General features: G+C 47.4%; 1 protein-coding gene across 1 annotated transcript in view; it reads left to right on the top strand.

Moving 5' to 3' along the window:
• The window catches only part of TCF7L1 (transcription factor 7 like 1), a 144616-nt gene that overhangs the window by 109660 nt on the left and 13692 nt on the right, over nt 1-21264 (top strand). Inside the window, exon 6 of the mRNA XM_046661825.1 lies at nt 16602-16685. Coding sequence (XP_046517781.1) covers nt 16602-16685 — 84 coding nt within the window. The remainder of the gene's footprint in view (nt 1-16601; nt 16686-21264) is intronic.

Below are 21264 nucleotides of genomic sequence, written 5' to 3'. Positions count from 1 at the left end.
TCATTTGGTTGGAGAGGGTAGGGAAAGCATTGCAGCCCCTCTCCCAACCCAGAAGTAAGGCATGTAATGTGCTAATGCCATTAGGAATGTTAAAGGAATACTGGTTGTGATGGTGAATTTGTCCAGTAACACCAGCAGGGATCATGGTGCAGGCGTTTCCTGTCTACCCTCCCAGTGGTTAATTTATGAGACCCTGCAAAGGCTCCTCTTGGGTTGTGGATTCTCCATATTTACCAGAAACTTCCACCTTGAGCCTTATCCATGTAATCATTTCTCTAAAATAAAGACAGTATTCTTGTCAAGGATTTAGGCAGGGGCAAGACCATGGTACCTGCCGTATAGTAGCACTGAAAAATGTTTAATGGGTAGGTGGGTAGGTGCTTGCTCTGGGAGATAAAAATGTAAAAGGGACAGGGCCATATATCCAAGGAGATCATCTTTGAACAAGAAGCCCAAACAGTGGGTAGAAACTGCAGAAAGTTATTGGGGGGAAGGGGTTATTAGCATCTGGGGACAACTCTGAGCTCACATTAGCATCACTTGGGGAGCTTTAAAAAAAGTGGATGTGTAAGCCCTACCCTAGAACAGTTGGATCATAATGGGGATGGAGGACAGGAATCAGTGTTTTCAAAGCTCTTCCAAGCAGCTGTGATGCCCAGTGAGGTCTGAGCTCCATCCAAATGGGTTATCTCTAGGGCCTTCCCCTCTGGTCAAAATGGCACCCAAACTTTCCCCCTTGGGAGCACCCATCTGTGTTCAGTTGGGCAGGGAGGAGCTGGAGATGAATGTCAAAGGGCAGGGACTGTGGAGTGGCCCCTTCCTCAGCTGAGGAAGGGCGTGTGCAGCTGGTGACTGCAGCACTGCTGGCCCAGTGTGTCTTGCTCAGGGACCAGCAGTGACTCCCAAGTGGCTGAGATCACCCTTTTCCAGGCCCTAATGGGGATGGTTGGGGAGCGTGGTCAGGGGCAGGATACCAGCACACAGAAGTCTAGAAATGAGAGACTGGAGATTTAGTATAGACTTTACTAATGATTTTTTTTAATCTGTCTTTAAAATTTCTAATTAGAAAGTGTTTCCCTTGGGGCTGGCCCCGTGGCCAAATGGTTGGGTTTGCGCTCTCCACTTCAGCAGATCAGGGTTTTGTGCATTCGGATCCTGTGTGGGGACGTGGCCCCGCTTGTCAGGCCACACTGAGGCAGCATCCCACATAGCACAACCAGAGGCACTCACAACCAGAATATACAACTGTGTGCTGGGGGAGCTTTGGGGAGAAGAAAAAAAAGAGAGGAAGATGGGCAACAGATGTTAGCTCAGGTGCCAATCTTGGGGGAAAGAAAAGCATTTCCCATTGCATATATACATTTTTTATTATTATTATTATTGTTATTCTTATTATTGGTGAGGAAGATTCACTCTGAGCTAAGATCTGTTGCCAAGCTTCCTCTATTTTATATGTGGGTCACTACCACAACATGGCTTGGCAAGTGCTGTAGGTCTGCACCCAGGATCCGAACCCATGAACCCGGGCTGTGGAAGCAAAGTGCACCAGACTTAACCACTACCCCATGGGGCCACCACCCCCCGTTGCATATATTTTTTTTACATTTACAAGCAATATATATTTAGCCAAAAGGAGAAATAAATAACACCCATAATCTTGTCATCCAGAGACTAAGTTCAGCTCACTTCTTGGTGTATATCCTTCTAGATCTCTCTTCAACACATAGATAAAGATAGATGTCTCACAAAAGTGGGACTTTACACATATTTTGTATCCTGCTTTTTCACTTAGCAGTATACAGTAAATGCCTTTCCATGTCTGTAAATGTTCGCCTACTTCATTAATTCAGATATCATACTTGTAGCATAATGTACTTAATATCTTTTGGCTATTATAAACAGCTCTTCAGTGAGCAATCCTGCAGCTATATTTTGCTCACATCCTTAATTATTTCCTTAGGATACATTCCTAGGGTGCTAAGCCTTTGGAAGACCTGATACATGCCTCCAGATTGCACAAGAAAGGTTTGCTAATTTACTCTCCCACCAACAGGGTATGAAAAAGTGCCCATGGTAATTAAAGAGGAGGAAAACCTTTGCCAATTTGACAGACTAAAAGTATTAACTCTTTACTGAGTTCATAACTTCTTTATCTCAAATTCTGCAAAGAAATGGAAGTGGAGCCCAGAGATTTTCCTTTGGTTTCCTTTGGTTGGGTAAGTGCCCAGTCCTAAGGGATCTCTGTTGTCTGACCCGCTGGGTCACTGCCTTTGGGATTTGGGCCTTTCCCTGGTGTGGTTTTCAATATGGCATATATCCTTATCCAGGGCTTTTGTTCCCACTAGCCGTCCTAGCCTACTTCCGGTGTGTGCCTGGGAACACCAGGGGGCATTGTGGAGCCATTGATCACACTTAGAAGGTCTTCCGGTTTCTCCATAATGAAATCTTGAATGATACAATTATTCCTTTGTTGTGTATTATATGACTTCTGCTGATTGGCATTCACAATATTGATTTGCTTAGGGTAATATTTCATTCCCCTCCAGTTATTTCTATCTTTTCCCCTGTAGTTTATATGTTGGTTACAAAAATAACCTGATCCATCCTAGCTCTTCTGTAACTGGGGACCAGGGCGCCTGCATTGTTCTCATCCCAGCTCTGCCAGTGGCCTGATGCCTGTATCTGAGAAATGCCAGATTGGCTGGAGGAGTAGTCTGGAAGTTTCTCTTCTAGCACTAGCATAATGGAAGGATTACGAGAGTGGCATTTGGGATGAGGTAGGGCTTGGGCATGTTACTTAACCTCTCTGGACCTTCATCTCTTCTTCTGTTAAGTGGGGATTATAATAGCATCAACATATAAGGCTGTGAGGGTTCAATGAAATAACACATGGAAATAGCTTGGTACAGTGCCTGGCACAAGATAACTAATCAGTAAATGTTATCTTTAAAAGAATCTGTTTAGGGCCAGCCCTGTGGCCTAGTGGTTAAGTTCGGCATGCCCTGCTTTGGCAGCCCGGGTTCAGTTCCTGGGTGCAGACCTACACCACTCATCTGTCAGTGGCCATGCTGTGGTGGCAGCTCACATATGAAAAGAGGAAGATTGGCAGTGGATATTAGCTCAGGGTGAATCTTCCTCAAGAAAAAAAAAATCTGTTTACTCTTCTATGCAGACAGCTTGTTGTCCTTGGCTTTTGTACCTACTTATCTGCTTAGCTGAAATGATACTAACATCAGATAGAACATGAATTTCAGAAATGCTATATCCCACACAGGGTTGAGCAGCACAGTCCCAGTGTCATGGCCCCCTGCTATAGAAGAGCTAGGATATATCAGGTTATTTTTTATAATCAATATGTAAACTATAGGGGAAAATATAAAAATAGTTGGAAGCAGATATGATATCAGTGAATGTTTGTTTGATTTGATCAATCTTAATTGTGTTAAGTAAATGGAGTCTTCATCGGCTGGTTGACTGCCCGTTGGCACTAGACAGACCCAGTCGCGCTATCCATTACCTTCCCCAAAGGCTGTGGCTCTCACTGCTCTCACTCTAGGACAACCCCAGGAGCATGGCCCCTCATTGCCTTTGGCCTTTGGGTGCATTTCCACCTAGAGCTGCCTGGGAAGCAACACTTAGAGGGAGAAGCACTTGTGTCTCTAATTCAGTTAACTCTAAAACACCCTGCACCAGTCATCAAGCACCTCTCTCAAATGGTGCTGTGTCACGGGCTCTCGGTACCCAAGGGACAAATAAGTTTTGGTTCCTGTGCCCAAGAAGCTTAGGGGGAGATGAGGGAGGATCTATGAGCCTGGCTATGAGCAGGGATGTCAGTGGGGCAGCAAAGTGTGTGAATGACCTGGAGGAGGGGCTGGGCTGAGCTGAAGCAAGGAGAGGTTAGGAAGCCATCGCAAGGTCGGGGGTAGTAGCGATGGCAAAAATACTGTGGCAGCCAATGGACAGGACTTAGTGACTGGCTGGCCAGCCAACAGTGAGGGAGAGGCTGGAGGGAAAGAGTTCTGAGGTTTTCCCTTGGGGGTATGTGAGACGATGATGGGTCTGGGTGAGAAGCACTTGGGAAGAAAACAGTGATGTGTCTTGGGACATGTTGACGTTGGGGTTTGCGTGCAGAATCTCTTCCTCCAGTTCCTAGGACACCCTTATAATTTGCTGTAACCTCTGGATGGCCATAAACATGTGATTCTACAGCAATGTTTCTCAAATGTCACTTATTTGGATAATCTTTGCCACAGAGCACATATACCATTAACATTTTTCTTTGCATTGACTCACTTTTCCCCACTTTTTAAAAACAGAGCTTTATTGTAAGCAACTGTCCAAGAAATCAAAGTCTTCCTTTTATATATCTAACACGTATGTATTTTAATGCCTATTAAAATGAATAGTTTAAATACTAAAAAATAGGAGATGTTATTTAATAGACTTGAGATGGGAATTGGGAATGAGGTGCAAGCCCCTTTCATGAAGTGGGGAGGAGGCGGCGTGATGGGTTTGCTGTGTGATAATGTGTATGAAGTAGCTACATACAGTATACTCACAATAAATGTTAATTTCTTAGCCTTTCCACCATCCTATCTTAATTTCCTGGGCCCTCCTTCAGTATGAGTGCAGAATCATTTTTGTTGTTCCCTTTAAGTGACTGACCCGCCCGTGTACACATTTGCACGCACATGAAGATAGGTAGGGTGCAAGAACCTATACTTCAGGCTCCTTTATCAGGCACGGTGACCCTGCGCAGAGGTAGCTGGTGTGGCCTTATTCTCAGCATCCTTTCTTGCCTGAGGGGTCGGAGATCTCTCCCCAAACTGCCCACTTATTGAGGGACCTCCTCAGACGTTTCCCATTTCCTGGTGCCCAGGAGTTGTTGACTTTGGCCAGCCGCGGGGCCTGCGGGAGCGATGGAGAAGGGTTCTTGGAGCTCCGCGTGCTGGGAGGCAGCTCCAGGCAGCCTGGTGTTCTTTTGTGTTGTGTATTTTACTGGCGCAAGATAAGCACTTCCTGTTCCCCATTGATTATACACAGATCCTGCTTCCTTTCTCCTCAATACCTGGGATGCTTTCCAGCTTCTCCTCCCACAGGGGAAAATCCATAAACTTCAGAATTCCCAGGCCTGCTTTTAGTCAATGGGCTTTCTGCAAATCATTACTGTTTTTGCTGTCTAGTCACATTCTTTGTGCCTCCTTCACCTCTGTCCAGGGACTTAGTTCCTCATTGTGCCAGCCAGGAGAGAAATGCTCGTGAGGCCTGGCCTCACCCCCTACCCCCCTTCTCAGCAAGAACATCCGTATCTACCTTCAGGCTTAAATCAGAGAATAAATAGACTGCACTTCACGAATCAATCTTAACCAACTGTTAGGGGCTGCGTAGTGTACTGGATTGAGGATTCTGAGGTCTTACTCAGCATTAATAGGGAAGAATGCCATGATCTGTTAGCAATGTCTGCCATGGGCACCTGGGGTGGGGGTGGGGGCAGCACTTGTGCCCTGTATTTGCTATCCCAAAATTCCAAGATGAGACTGAAGCTTCTAGAAGACAAAAAAGCATGCCCTTGTACCCTTTGAGTCATACCATAAAAGTCCAAAGCCCTGTATTCTTGTGCCAACTGGAACATCACTAGTTCATGACCTTGGGTAAATCCAGAAGCTTCCAGTAAGCTCAGTTTTCCCATTTTCAAAATGAGGGTGATAATATCTGTTTTATCTATATCTAGGGATCAGTAAGATCGAATGAGATAATTAATGTAAAATGCTTTCAAAAGTAAACAACAGCAGAAGTGTATCTTGCCTGCATCACCCAGCTCAGATGCCACCTCCTGCATGAAGTCTTCCAGTTTTTCCATGAGAATCCTGCCTACTATGATCCCTGTTTTCTCTGAACCTGTCATTTATTCTAGTTATTTATGCACTTCAACCACCCGCCTCGTGGCATGTCATGCACATGAACAGCCACCTTTTATAGGAGGTGCCTCCTGCACGTTTGTGAACTGCTCTGTACAGAGCTTTCGCTGCTTGTTGGTCCATTCTATAAGTAGGCAATTCTGTAAGAATGGGAAGCCACCTGCTAGCTTTAAATAGCATAGTTTTATGTTTTAGAAAGATATTACTAGGAGCAAGCGAAGGGTGGCCTGGAAGACATGGGGAGGGAGACAGAAGCAGTGGTGACACTATGGAAGAGGATTTGGGACCGCTGAATCTCTCTCTACCACCCTGTTCTTTGATAAGGACGGCAGACGTTTTTTCAGTCTGGGGCAAACTGACCTGCAGCCCACACCCACCCCTTTCAAACTGGGTTGCTACCCTCAAGTGCCTCCTGGGCAGAGTCTGGAGCAGACACTGAAGCCGAGCCAAGAGACCAGATGCAGACAGAAGGCTGCTGCAGTGGCCCAGCCATGAAATAGGGAGGGCCTGAATCCCTAGGCTCTAGAAAGATGCCTAGAATTCACAGAACTTGGTGGCCAACCGTGGGTAGGGGAAGCCACTAAAGACATTAAGGTGGGTTTTGAGGTTTCTAGTTGGGGAAACTGAAGGCACAGATTGGGTTAATTGTGATGGCTCTGCTTACTGTTGTGACAATACAATACATAGTTATTGTAAAAAATTTCAAAGGAATAAGAAAAGCACAAAGAAGAAAGTAAGAAAATTGCCTGAAATGCTCAAACCCAGTGGTAACATTTTGGTGGCTGTCCTTCCAGGTTCTGTAACTGGCTTTCTTCACTGAATAGTTTGTCCCAGACAGTTCTTCAGGTCAATAAATGTAGATCGACCAGAGGGAACACCGAACCTGAAACCACAGGGGACAAGGAGGAGAGGGCGTCCAGGTAGGAAATGTGTTTTCCCTGAGATGCCAAATAAGATGAGGCCTGAGAGATGCCCATAGGATTTGGCAGATAAAAGGCCAATCTCTTTTATTTTCTTTCTAAAGTCATCAGTGGCCTTCCAGTAACAGAGACAGTAGAGTGGCTGGAACAGAAGGAAGACTATTGAGTGCTGAGGACCACACGGGAAGGTGGTGAGGAAGTGAAAGCAGCCTGTGTACAGAACTGGGAAGGGAAGGAGGGAGGAAAAGAAAGAGTGGCTGTGCACCGGCTTCCCTGTTCACCCAGCCACCAGCAGCGGCTTCCTGACCCTCCGCCTCCTCCTCACAGACTCTGCCTTCAGCCCCCATCGGATCTGCCCTGCTTCCATCTAAGGAAGATCAGATGCAGCAGAGCTTGCACAGTCCTTCGTGAACTGTGAGGGTCCCCAGAGAGCCCTCCCTGTCTCCCCAGGCCTGCCTTGACACCTGCCGACTTGGGGCTCATTCCCTCCCCGCTGCTGCCCCCCGGCAGATTATAAACCCACTTCCTCTTGGCCACACACATCTTTTCTCTATCCTTGAAATCACTACTTGTACCTATGACAATTCTCAGCCTCACTGACAACAAGAGAAATGCGCATTGAAACTACAGTGAGCTATTGATTTTCACCTGTCCGTTTGGCAAAGATCAATGAGTTTGATAACACTGTGTGGGCAGGGGTGTGGGGAAATCAGCTCTCTCATATGTTGCTGGTAGCGATATAGACTGAGGTATTTGGTAATACTTTTCAAAGCATAAGTGTGCATACTTTTGACCTAGCAATTCCCCTCCCAGCTGGAAATGTATCCGACAGCTGTATTCACACATGAGCAAAATGATGAGTGTTCAGGGATATTTGTGGCAGCAAAAGACTGGGAAGCGCCTACGTGTCTGTGAACATGGGACCATTGAGTAGATTATGGCGCCTCCGTGCATATGGGGCGTTACACAGAATGAGGCAGCTCTCTCTGTACTGATGTGGAATCAGCGCTAACATGTTGCCAGATGAACAAGATGGCGAGCAGAATGGCATGGGGGGCATATGTATAGGCCCCAGAACAGGGCAGAGACCACCATGGGGCCAGGATCGTACCTGAGGGGAGGGGAGTGCTGTCAGTATACACTAGGCATGGCCAGGACAAGAGAGAGGAGGAGGCGTCAGGTAGGGTTCAGCTCAGGGAAACGAGGGTGAGGCGTCCCTGGGCAGCTCCTGTGAAGAAGTTTCTCTATGGTGTGAGCACAGAAGCTTCCTGGGCCCAGCAAACCCAAGACCACAGCCATTGCAGGGGTGACAGAGGACTCACTCAGGAGGCCTGGAGTTCTAGGCTTCAGAAATGAGGACCCAAAAGCAGTTTAACTTTGACTTTTCTTGAAAGTCCAGGTCTCTGCCCCGGAGGTCCCCTTATCACCGAGTGGCCATGCTCAGTGCCCTGGCAGCAGAGTTTCTCTGCTTTCTGAAAAGAGCACCCAGCTGCCAGGAAGACCTGGCTGGCCAAGTGTCTGGCTCTGCATGAAGACCTTGGACCCTCTTCAGCCAAGGACCAGATGTGTCAGCCGTCCAGCCGTCTGTGAATGGAGCCAACAGTCCCAGCAAGTCAGGGCAGACCTGAGACCCCCTGAGCTCCTGCCCGCCCACAGTGGTGTGCCGGAGCCAGCTGCTACCCAGCCGATCATTAGCATCTCTTCCCAGCCCTGCTGTCAGGAACTCAGCATGGGAGCTTGAAATCAGCCATGGTGGGAACATTTACACTGTGGGTCCCAGCAAATGCTACAAATCGGGGTCTGTGTTTTTGTTTTTGCTCAGAGAGCCAATTATTAAACATTTACCAGCACACTTCTGAACGGGACCTGTCTCCCCACGAAGCACCCAGAGATGAGGGAGTGGCCAAACTCTGTGTTAGTTAGCTCTTCCCTGTCCCTGAGTAAAGTGCAGGTGATAGGTTCATTGAACAAAAGTAGCTTTGCATTTTAGTGTCGAAACGCTTATTTCCTAAGAGCTCACCCAGCACCCTGCCTGGTCCTTGCCCAAGTAACTGCCACGCGAAATTTAAAAACTCTGCCAGGTAGTAGGTGCTGTTATTCCCATGTTACAGGTGGGAAAGCAGAAGTTCTGAAAGATGAGGTAACTTCCTCGGGTACACTGCTTGTAAGTGGGGATCAGCTAGGACTCTTGATTCTGTATTTATTGAGCGCCCCAACACAGCCTCCACTCCCAGCAACCTACTGTGGTTTAGAAAAACAGCTGCATTCAACTTTTTGCATAGGAGGCCATCTGGTCCAGGTCCCTGCCTTCAAGCCAATAAAGTAAAACATCCCCATTGTAAAGGTGAGATGATTGAGCCCAGAGAGGTTAGAGCCTGGAGGCCTGGTCTCCCACCTCGCATGCTGTCCTTCCACCACCAGAATCTGACCTCTAGGGGGAGCCAGTTATTAAAAACCAACCTTGGTCAAGTCTGGTAGGCAGATTGCCAGATTCTCTGAGTTGGGAGAGGAAGAGAATTGTGTCAGGCCATCCAGGAAAGAAAGGGAATTATTTGGGGAAAGGGGCAGGGAATAGGTGTTCATGGGAAAACTGAAACCTCACCAATCCACTCTATTTTTGAGTTTACTATTCAGTCATGAAATATTTTTGGAGCCCCTCTGCCCCCCATGCGTAGGAGGGGCTCCAAAAATATTTGTCGACTAAATGCTGTGACAGGTGCCTAAGAGAAAAAAGCCATTTCACTGGTTTAAAACACTACAAAAAAAAAAAAAGTTTCTAAATTACTTTTGCAAGGAAATTTATATGTCATATTACGTTGAAAAGTAGCTTACTTTAGGACATTTTGGATTTATTTGTAACAACTCACCTATCGACAAAACCTCAAGAAGAAACCCAACCGTCTATACTTGTGTCAATCACAGAGGGTAACTATGTTTGGGATTGAGTGCCATCCATAAAACTAAGCAGATGCAGAAAGTACTCATCTTTAGAAAAGAAAATAAGGGGTGTGTGAACCTTATTTTTTATACTTCTGGAACTTTGTTTAATCCATCATGTTTGGAATCCATCTCTTACTACTTTCATTTCTTCTTCTTCAGTGACTTCTGGAAACTAAACATTTATTCCCACTTGGGAAAGCTTTTCTGTTTCCTAATGAGTTCCTTGCTTAATATCGATAAACTTTCAAATTTAGACCCACTTATGTCCATTTCTGATTGAAGATAGAGGGTCTTAAACAGGCCTCCAGTAGCCAGCAGGTTGGGTATCACAGCCTCCAAGCTGCAGGTACACATTCTCGGCAATACTAAGCCAATTAATGTGAGAACCAATTGCTCAGGAGTGAAAGAGGCCCCGTCACGTACGTTCCATGTCTCTAAAGGATTTAGGAAGAGGCTAGACAACCCAGTGCTCCACATGTGGAAACTGGGGCTTATAAAGTGCTTAAGCGCAAGGTGGGACAGGGTCTGGATGCATCATGAGCCCTGGCTTCTGGGCAAGGAATTTGGGGTGTGGACGCGACCCTTGAGGAGCTTACAGTCCAAAGGACAGGCACAATTTGCAAATGGACAACACAGCATGCTGAGTGCCATGGGAACACCAAGCACAGCTGGGGCACAGAGGTGAGAGTGACTGACTGTTGTGGGAAGCTGCAGAAGGCTGGTCCAGGAAGGTGACCTTGGGGCTAGGTCTTAAAGAGGGGCTTACAGTTTCCCAAGAGTAAAGGATACACCAGGCCAGGGACTAGCTGAGCAGTATGGCACCTTCTGAGCATGGAAATTACTTTAGTGCAGCTAGTGTGGGGGTGTAAGGGGAAGCCATGAGGGTTGAAGCCAAAATAGATTGGCCTTGGATTGCTGCTGAGTTTAGGGGCTTTATCTCTCGACCCTCAGCAGCCAACCAAGGAAGGATTTTAAGCTGGAAAGAGATCTCGTAGGTTAGTTTTTAGAAGGCTAAACTCTTGTAGAGTTTGGAGGCCATTGCGGTAGTCCTGATGAGAAACGATTACACCCCCAGTTGTGGCAGAATGGAAAGTAAGGAGAAACTGATCGTTTTTTCACATTTTTCATTTGTAATACAATTCTACATTTTAAGTCATCTTTGGGGCCGGCCCCCATGGCATAGTGGTTAAGGTCGGTGTGCTCTGTTTCAGCAGGCCGGGTTCGTGGGTTCAGATTCCCGGTACAGACCTACGCTACTCGTCAGCCATGTGTGGTGGCTACCGCCATATAAAGTGGAGGAAGATGGGCACAGATGTTAGATCAGGGCTAATCTTCCTCAACAAAGGAAAAAAAAATCTTTAAAAGGAAGTGGAGAGCATTTTGTTCAATGTCCTTTTCGCTGTGTGGTGGACGGCTATCTGAGGGCGGGGTTTGGGTTTCTAGCCTGTTTTCCTGGGTGGCTGCATGCACCATAAGGTCTCCTGAGAGTGAAGTCTGGGAGAGCCATCTTCTCTGTTGAAGGGGCCCTGGCTCTGGGGTCCCAGAGTCTGTTTACCACGGGGGACCACAGAGGCAGAAAAGACTGGTCACCTAAACTGGTAAGTTTCGTCTGGCTAAACACAAATCCATGAGACAGGAAATCTAGAGAAAAGGGCCCTTTCTTTCTGCACCAGGCCTGCCCCTCCCCGCAAGAAGGAGAAGCAGAGGGGATTCTGTGGTGTGGGGTGTTCTCACCTGGGAAGCGCTGGGAGATCCTTGCTTCCAGCCATAGTGCGCCCCTTCTGGGAGCACCGCTGTCGATTCTGTCACATGAAACTTTGCCTCTTGCCTGAGTTTTCTGTGAGAACGTGTGAATGGGGAGAATGTGGGCGTTCCCAAGAGGCCTGTAGAGTCCTGTCCACACCAAAGCAAGCTTGGAATAGGCAGGCATGGCTGGGGGAGGGGCTCTTCCCTACCTTCTGGAAGGCTGAGGGTTAATCTCCATAGCTCATTGGCAGTTCTGCCTCTGTACGGGGCATGCTGGGATTTCCTCCCAGCTGTTTTACATCATGAAGATTTGTATGTTGGGGAAATTCCAGGGCACAGCTGCAATTAATCTGCTGCACAGTCTTCGAGCTGAGCGGGGATTCTGTGGGCCCAGTGCTCCGCCTCCCTGCAGGAAGGGGGGCTCCAGCTCTCCGGTGAGAGCACCCCTCGGAGAGACCCTTCCAGACGCGAGTCCAGCAGAAACAGCCCACCTGGCCGAGCGATCACCCCAAGGAGGGCACTGGGGGGGCACCCAAGGTGCCGAAAGGGGCCCAGAACATTAAGGAGAAGAGGAGCAGCACTACTTATAAATAATAAAGCCAAAATAACACCGAGAGCAACACTTGATAAAGATGTCACAGAAAAAGAAAACTTTTGTCCACTCTTACTTAGGAACGTAGGAGTAAAAATCTTAAAACACTCATGGTTAGCGTTCCGCAGTATAGTATAAGAACAAACAGGCCATGACCCAGTAGGGTTCACCTGGGGATGCAAGGGTGCTTTAGTGTCCAAAAATCCATCACTGTGTATGCAGCTCATGACTGAGGCAGATAAGAGAAGCCATCTGACCGTTTTAGTAGATGCTGAGAGAATTCAGCAACTGTTCCAGTGAAAACGATTTAAAAATAGGAACAGAATCATCGTTTTTTAACAAGGAAAAGACAGATTCTAATCCACAGCCTCATTCTACTTAACTGAGAACCACAAGAGCAGAATTTCCCCAGGTGTGATCCATGGAATTCCAGTCCCCCAAAAAGAGTTTCCCGGATTCGGGAAGAATTGGTGTCCTGTCTCAGAGTCACAACACACAGGAGCATATTAAGCAGCATATGTAAATCGAGGGTGGTAGCACTTGCCATTTGGGTCTGTTTCTGTTTTTTGAGTATCAGAAGTACTTATCCCACAGATGGCATCCTATAAGTGGTAGCCATTGCTGTTGCTTGGCCATCAGTTGCATTGATGCCACACAGGTCTGATGTTTTCCATTCCAAAGAGCATCCTCCAGGAGGGAAGTAGCTGGACCATCTTCATTATGCACTTCAGCCTGACCATGATACACTAGTCTGGAGCCAGTTGTGGCCAATTGGATGGAGCCTAGACTGGGCTTGGAGAAACCAGCAGTTTTAATTTGCCCACATACCATTATTGTGCAAAGAGTCTCGGCTCAGCCATACATGCTTAATCCCAGAGGACATGCTCCCACCAATGAATGATTAGCCCTGGGGTGATTGTGGGGCTGGCCTCACATGAGAATTGCAGTCCAGAAGAGCTTTATTTCCACTGAACATTGGGCTAGGCCTGACGTAGGAATTCAGAACTGCCCGGCCACCTCCAAATTTCTGCTGCTGAGGTGGGGGAGGATTACAAGGGCGTTGCTGGCTCCTTCTGCCCAGTTCTTTGTTCTGGGAAGCTCAACTGTCCCTTTAGAATGCTCCTTTCCTCAGAATTGCAATCCAGAGATACTCCCTAGCGAAGCTGCAGGAGGCTCGAACATTTTATAGGTCTTCTCCCACCCCTACCCTCATCACTTGTTTCAAAATCTTACAAAAGCAGAAAAGTAGAAGGGGGGGAGGTGACACTCCTCCATTTCCCTACCTCCCAGAATAAATCTCTCTCCCTCCCTCTCTCTCTCTTTCTTTCTCTCTCTCTCTCTCTCTCTCTTAGACACACACACACCCCCAGGAGTGACTGGAGCAGGAAGGGTCCTGGGTGAAATGGACACTGTTCCCAGAACCACCTCTCCCCACCTGCCTGACATATCTGTAAGGTGCCCACCTTCAGTGGGCAGGGCTAAAGATTTTCACCCACCTTTAAGCTTCCAGGTCTCAGTTACAGTCAGTGAGAGTGAACCCTAAGGGGAGAAGAGGCCAGTGTGGTCTCCTCCCACCAGAAGTTCAGACATCTTGGTAGGTAGATAAAATGCCAAGCACGTGATAGACAGCCCCAAATAGTAGTTATTTCTAAAAGCCCTTACTGTGAATGTGTGTGTGTTTATACGTATATTTGTACCTTAATAGGCCCAGTACCAAGGCAGACAGACCCTCAGGCAACTCATAGTATATTGGGTACCAGCTCCTCAACCACTAGAGCAGTGGTTCTCATCAAGAGGGCAATTTGCCCCTCAAGGAGACATGTGACAAAGTTTGGAGACATTTTTGGTTATCACAACTGGGCAGGAGGGTGGGGGCTACTGGCGCTTAGTAGGTAGAGGCCAGGGATGCTGCTAAATATCCTGCAATGCACAGGACAGACCTCACAACAAAGAATTATCTGGCCCAGAACGTCAGTAGTACCAGCGTTGATCTGACTGCTCTAGATCCTTCACGCCTGCTGTGCCTACCAACCCGTAAGTTCAGCTGACAGTATTCTCTGAGACCCAAACTCCAGCGTTGTCCCAGACTAGGGTTCAGATAGATTCCTTTGGGCCACCACGTATGATTTGAGAACACCTCTGGTAAGCCAACAGGAATCAAGAGTGTTCAGTGTGTGTCTTTGTGATTCTAAATAGGGAGCCAGATGCTGGTAGAGCTGATGGATTTTAGGAACCCTTCTACTGTGTTTAATGTTGGGGGAGTGGATACTTCTTTGGGACACTTCTCTTGATACTTGTGATTGTGGTTCAACTTTAAAAAAAAAAAAAAAAAAACAGATGTTGATGTTGTTGCTTCTGGAGAAACGAGTGTGGTGTTTAGCACTGATGTGTGAGCTGTGGCCACCTCAGGTGTCCCTACAGGAGAATATTGACATACATGTATTCATTCGGCTTCTGGGTGGCCAGCCCTGTGTGAGACAGAGGAGAGAGAAACCCATCAGAGCAAAGCAGAGCGGTGGGGTGTTCACAAAGGTGGTGCTGTGAAAAGCTTTATGACTCATCTTGTAGTAAAAAGTGTGAGATTGGAAGTCGAGACCTCAGCTCCAGCTCCCAGTGTAAAGTTGGGCAAGTCATTTACCCCGTGTTGACTTCCATTAGCTCATCTGATAATTTGGGACAGTCACCCCTACTTGTCAGCACCGGGTTTGTTGTGAAGATTAAACTGGGTTATGTGTGTGAAAATGCTTTGAAAACTGCCAGTGTGGCCCAAATATTGTTATTCACTGAGGAAATGACTTTTAACTAATGATGTCGATATTTGTCCAATGCTTTTAACTTGCCAAAGGCATTTCGATCCTGTTAGTTCATCCAGGAAGTGTAGGCTCTGAGGAGTGAAGGAGATGGGTGGGGGTGGGAAGGGAAGAAGAAGATAGTATCACAAGTGAGACTCAGTATAAGGGGTGGGGGAGGGTACCAAAGGGCCCAGAGTGGAAAGACTATCTTTATTCACAGGGCCCCCAGTGCCCCCTTTCATACCCACATCCTATAAGCCCCGCTGCAGCCAGGCCTGCTTGGCCCATCCCACCTGCTGTCTGTGCTACTCACTGGTCCTTGGTAGATGTGTCCCTGTGTGGTTATTTCTGCTTCTAGACACCTTTTGGAAAGCCCAGCGCCTGCCGTCTCGGTCAGTTTTTGTGGCTGAAGGCCAGGGGCCCTTCTGGGGCACTGCCCACCATACCTCCCTGATCCCGTGCACATGGCTCAAGGCCAAATCATGATTTTTTTTCCCCCCGAAATTGATGATGAAGGCAAGGGACGATTCAAAGACTTATTTCTGTCTCTCTGTGAAACTCCCCCTGGAACCACCACTTCCTATTAGAGCTTTAGTTTTCCAAGTATCCTCAAGAGTTCTGCGAAGAGGCTGCATAGCTGGTCTGCAGCCCAGAAGCACCCTATCAGTGTTGACCCTAAGACAACACATGTGTTTTTGCGCCTGGCAAAAGACTAATGGTTTGCTTATGAAAATAAGAGCTGCCATTTATCAAATGTCTCCCACGTGGGAGGGACTGTGTTCAGACCTTGACATTGTCCCTGATTCTTCTAACAACCTGTAAAGTTGGTGATAATAGCCTTGCCTTACAGATGAAGAAACTGAGACTCAGAGTTGTTAAGACAGTTGTCTAGGTTCACACAGCCTACACTGACAGACTGAGAACCTAAACCCATGAATACTCGACTCCAGAGCGCAGGCGGGCTCACCCAGTGCCCCTTACTGCCTCTCCACTCACTCCATTCCAGGCTCTTGCCAAAGTCTGTGCTATGCCGGGCTTGAGGAGAGGCTTTTCGTTTAAGGAAAATATGTGTCGTGTGTGTGTCTCTGTGTGTGATTGACTGTTTGGTTTGGATTTTCTGCAGTAATACACGAGAGAGGGTAAGGTACCAGATAATCATTTCAAGGTTGAGAAACGCTGTAATGAAGTGAAGTTCAGCATCTTGAGTATGAACAGATCTTACCCATGACCCTACAAGTGTCAGGCAGATGGTTTTTATTCATTCATTCACCAGATCCTTCTGGAGAGGCTGTTTCTTAGGGAGCTTTGTGTGTGATGCTGTAAGAGATGGACATGAATGGGGCGGGGTCACCATCTGCGAGCCTTTGCTCCCTTGATGAGCCTGCTTGTCCCGTGACTCGAGCGGGGAGGACTTGACCCTCAGCGATAGGTTCTTTGACTACTTTGGTCAGTTGTGCTGTCGTCTGCATCCCCTGAGAATGATGGAGGGGGCTGGTGGCACTGGTGGTGGTTATCAATGTATACTGTCCTGTGATCGTCATTTGGACATTGACCCAGGCCGGAGTGTGCACCGTTAAAATGAATCGCCTCCCTGAACCGCCAGTAGCCCAGCTGCACAGCTCCTCCTCTGCTCACTCGGGGCGCACGAGGCCTCATCTGACCAGCTGCTTTGTGCTTTCTGTCCCCTGTGCAGTACCTGCAGATGAAATGGCCCCTCCTTGATGTCCCCTCCAGCGCCACAGTCAAGGACACCAGGTCACCATCCCCAGCACACTTGGTAAGTCTGTTTCTCCTTAAAGTGCCAAAGGGACGCTCAGTCCCCTGATTGCATGTTACTGTCTCCCCTCCACCTCCCGAAGCTGTGGGGTCTAGAGGTGTTACCTCAGGTGTGTGAGCACAATCGAGGAAGAGCTGAGGGTCAGGGGTTCCCTACCCCTTCTACCTCAACACATGTACACATACCACCTGGGATGCTGTGATTGGCAGGGACGCCCCGACCCGAGCCGGTAACCCTGGTCCCGCTGCTGTCAGAATCCCTCTGCCCCCTCCACTTGGGCAGCGGTGTTTTCCTTTCCCTCCTGTTGGAGCTTGTTCAGTATTGCTTCTGCTCCTGCCTTGTAGCTGCAAGGTGACAGTTGAAGAGGTTCTTCTGTACAGGATGTTATAGGAGAGAATTTATTAAAACACGTGCAAACGAAAACCCCTCGGGGCAGCCAAGGCTCTCTTGCTCAGCCCTGCGGTAATACGGGCTGCAGAGGAAGGTCTGGATGGTCCTGGGGGACAGGAGCAATGGGGTCCGAGCAGGTCTCACTGCCTTAGGGCTTGCAACAGACTGAAATCAAAAGCAGCTAAGAGACCTGGGACCTTGCATTCCCCTTTCGTGGATTTTTCTTTTTTTTTTTTTTCTTTTCTTAAAGAAAGATTGGCACCTGAGCTAACAACTGTGGCCAATCTTTTTTTTTTTTTTTCTCTGCTTTATCTCCCCACATCCCCCCTGGTACATAGTTGTATATCTTAGTTGCAGGTCCTTCTAGTTGTGGCATATGGGACGCCGCCTCAACGTGGCCTGACGAGTGGTGCCGTGTCCGCGCCCGGGATCCGAACCCTGGGCCGCCGCAGCGGAGCACGCGAACTTAACCACTCAGCCACGGAGCCGGCCCCTCATGGATTTTTCTTAAGAGCTTGGGGCAACCCTTGCCTTAAGCCCCATGCACTCTGCAGCTAACTGGTGATACCCACTGTATGGTGACTCAGAATCATAGAAGAAGCAGCTAGAAGCAACCCCAGCCTGCACGACCTATCCATTTTATAGACAAGGAGGCCTGGGCATACAGGATACTTTTAAAAACTTGATTACAGAAAATTTCAACTGTTCCCTTCACCCACACTCCTCCCACTCACCATACTGGCTGGTTTTAAAGCAAATCCCAGACATATTTCATCTCATTCAGGACATTTTAAGATACCCAGATAGTCCTTTTTCTTCGAAAGCTTAGAGTCTAGTTGAGGAGAAAGAAGGGATACATAGAAAGGTAAATAATGGCACGGTGAGCCACATGATTTCCAGTAATCATGAGACCAGCCTCAGGGGCAGAGCCCATTGGTAGACAGAGCAATGTCATGTGTAGTTCTCAGATGATCGTCACAGCTGTCCCCTGGGGAGACAGGCAGGGATTGCTGTTTCACAGTCTCTAGGAAGGACCAGTGACTGTGTGGGGAGCAGTGAGCGGCAGGGCCAGCCATCCAGCGCAGGCTGCCCCTGAGAGGTTCTGTGGTTCGTCACCAAGATATGAGCAGCCCATTGAACAAGCACCCCAGGAATAGGTTGGGGTAGTGCCTCTGGCCCTCCAGATTCCCATCTAGGGTGGCCGAGCGCGAGGTACAGGCGCCCTCTAGTGGTGTGAGTGAGTCACGGTGGAGGACATGGCATCCCATGTCCACCCTGCCACAAACCTGGCTTGTCCCCTCTTGGCACAGCTGTCTCTCCTTAACTTTTTCAAATTTTTGCTCACCCCCTCACCCAACCTATGGCATCCCCCAGCCCACTCCAGCAGACCCCAAGATGGCAGGGTCCTTTCTCCTCTCTGCCCCCCACATATTGTCTCTCTGCATATTATCTCAACTCTCCATCTACTTTTAGAGGCAGTGAGTGCCCTTTAAAACTAACACAGGTGTCTGAGTTTCCCATCCTTCCTGTTGCACAGAGTAATCCATCTCTGAACAATAAACTAAAAAGCCTGTACCCAACCCTCCTCCTCCCATGAACGTTATCCTATTTTCCTTCTGTTTACTGCACAACTTCTCACACAAGAGCTAGCCGTTCCACCTCCGTCCCTGAATCGTTTATTCTGCCAATCCATTGCCACCTGGCTCAGCTCTCCAATTGCCATCTCATACCTAAATCTAGTCACTTCCCCTACCTTTTCTCAACACAGATGATAGCTGATAGTATTACAACCTTTTGCTACCTGTAATCCTCCTTTCATCAGCTTGGGGAGACTGTATTAATACACGATATCAGTTATTTGCCCTCTCTAAGCTTCCTTTTTCTTTCTAGACTCTTTTCCTCAAATAAATGAGCTACTCATCCTCACTTAATATCTCAGTGTAAGCGACATAAAAGTATACGGAATTTCCAAACTCTCAGCAAAGTTCTAGACTCATAGCTCCAACTGCCAAACAAACATCCAACCATCGCCAGTGTGTGCTCTGCGGGTACTGGCCCATCATCGTCTGAGAGTGGACAGGCATGAATAGTTGATATATTGCATTGTAGATGGCAAAATAGATAGTTATCTAGTAAATTGTCTATTATCATACTCTGTATTCTAATATAGAAAAGCAGAAACAGGCCTCAAAAGCTTAAGGAACATTTATGGGAGAAAACCTTAACATTAACTTGAAGTTCTACAGATTGGGAGAAGACCACCCACTTTTCTAGTCAGAGCATCTCATTCCTTCCAACTTCTGAGACGCGTGTGTAGGCGTCAAACCTACCATGCCCGGAGAGGACGATGGATGTGATGGATGTGCTGGAGGCTGCATAATGCCGTGGGTTTGAATCCCAGCTCCGCCTCTTGCCATTTGTACAGCTTTAGGCATATCACCTCATCTCTCTTTACCTCGATTTCCTCATCTGTAAAAAGGGACTTAGAAGAGGACTTGACCTCAGAGTTGTGAGAAAATGAGCCCAGTGCATTGTAATGAGTTTAGAATTGTGCCTAGCACAAAGTAAGCCTTCAATAACTGTTAGCTTACTACTATTATTAAGAGAAGGAAAGAACAATTAAAATACGGTTTTAATTAGCAGACTAAGAGGTGATGAGGGCCTGAATTGGGCCAGATCAAATGGACAGATTGCAAAGGTAACAGAGATAATGAGCCTATAGAATTTAGCTCTCATTTCCCAAGGATGTGATTTAATTGGTCTCGGGTGGGGCTGGTATGTTAAGTTTTTTAAGCTCCCTAGGAGATTCTAGGGGGCAGCCAGAATTGAGAATCATTGCCCTAAACGCAAATCAGAGGCAAAAGGGAAGGAGTTGCTGGAGACGATCCCAGTTTGCTGGCTGCTGGTTTCTCCACGTTAGAGGTGTAAGCAGGGCTTGAAGGTGACTAGGAGGAGTCACGAAGGTTTGCACGCAGGCTTTTTTATTAAAAAAATGAAAACACTTGATTATGAAATTTCTTTTATAATTACGAGCAAAATATTTTAAGATGAGGTTTTCCCTGGCAGAAGAGCAAATGAAGGAAACAGCCTGCATACTTGCGGAGATTTAGTGAGTCATGTCGAAGCTGCCCATCAAGGAAATGTGTATAAACAAGCCGCAACGGAGCCCGGGTGGGGATGGAGTTACGAGTTATTACTGCTTGGATTTTGTGCCTTCAAAACAAGCTCTAAAATCTCAGTAACAGTGGTATTTTACATGTAACTATTCCTAATGTCTGATCACTGCAGTCACCTCGCATGTAGACTTGTATCCAGACCGCTCACCATGGCCCCCTGTACCTGGCCTCTGTCTTTCCCTCCACTCTCTCCCTGGAGCCCTATGCCCACCCACACAAGACAAATACATGCACTTCCAGAATATAACCAGTGCAAAGATAGGAATTGCCATCTGTTTTATTCATTTTTATTTACTCAGCACCTGTCATCATGCCTGGCAGAGAGTAGGTACTCAGGGGTATTTGTTGAATGAATGGAAGAATAAATGGTCTGGGGAAAGAATGATACCCTTTCTAAACCCCTCTCTACCCCTGCATCCAATCCCTCTTCTGGGAATCCTCATTCAGGACGTTTTTTCTTTTTAAGATTGGCACCTGAGCTAACAACTGTTGCCAATCTTTTTTTTTCCTCCCCAAAGCCCTCCAATATATAGTTGTATATTCTCGTTGTGAGTGCCTCTGGTTGTGCTATGTGGGATGCCACCTCAGCATGGCCTGACAAGCGGTGCTATGTCTGCGCCCAGAATCCAAGCGCGCAAAACCTTGGGCCGCCGAAGCAGAGCACACGAACTTAACCACTCGGCCACGGGGCTGGCTGCAGGATTTTTTTAAATTAAATCTTTTTTTGAAACCATAAAAGTAATGCGTGTGCTGTGTGGTGGATCACTTGGGAAAATGCCTGAGTGCACAGAAAAAGACCTGTAATCCCACAACCCATAAACATTTTGTTCTGTAGCATTTCAGTCTCTTTCTGTGTCTGTGCATGCACCTGTAACTGGCTTTCTAGATGATGACCAAAATGCCTCATTAAATGTTAGTACACACCTTGTTTTAGCATTAAGCATTGGGCCACTCTCAGAAGCAAGTTGCAGAGCTTCGTGTCCAATGACTGACCGTCAAGCCAGTGCCTGGAA

This window comes from Equus quagga, chromosome 5, assembly GCF_021613505.1.
Source record: "Equus quagga isolate Etosha38 chromosome 5, UCLA_HA_Equagga_1.0, whole genome shotgun sequence".
Classification (NCBI taxonomy): Eukaryota; Metazoa; Chordata; class Mammalia; order Perissodactyla; family Equidae; genus Equus; species Equus quagga.
Note: the sequence above shows the minus strand (reverse complement) of the source record. Positions and strands in the feature narration are given on the sequence as shown.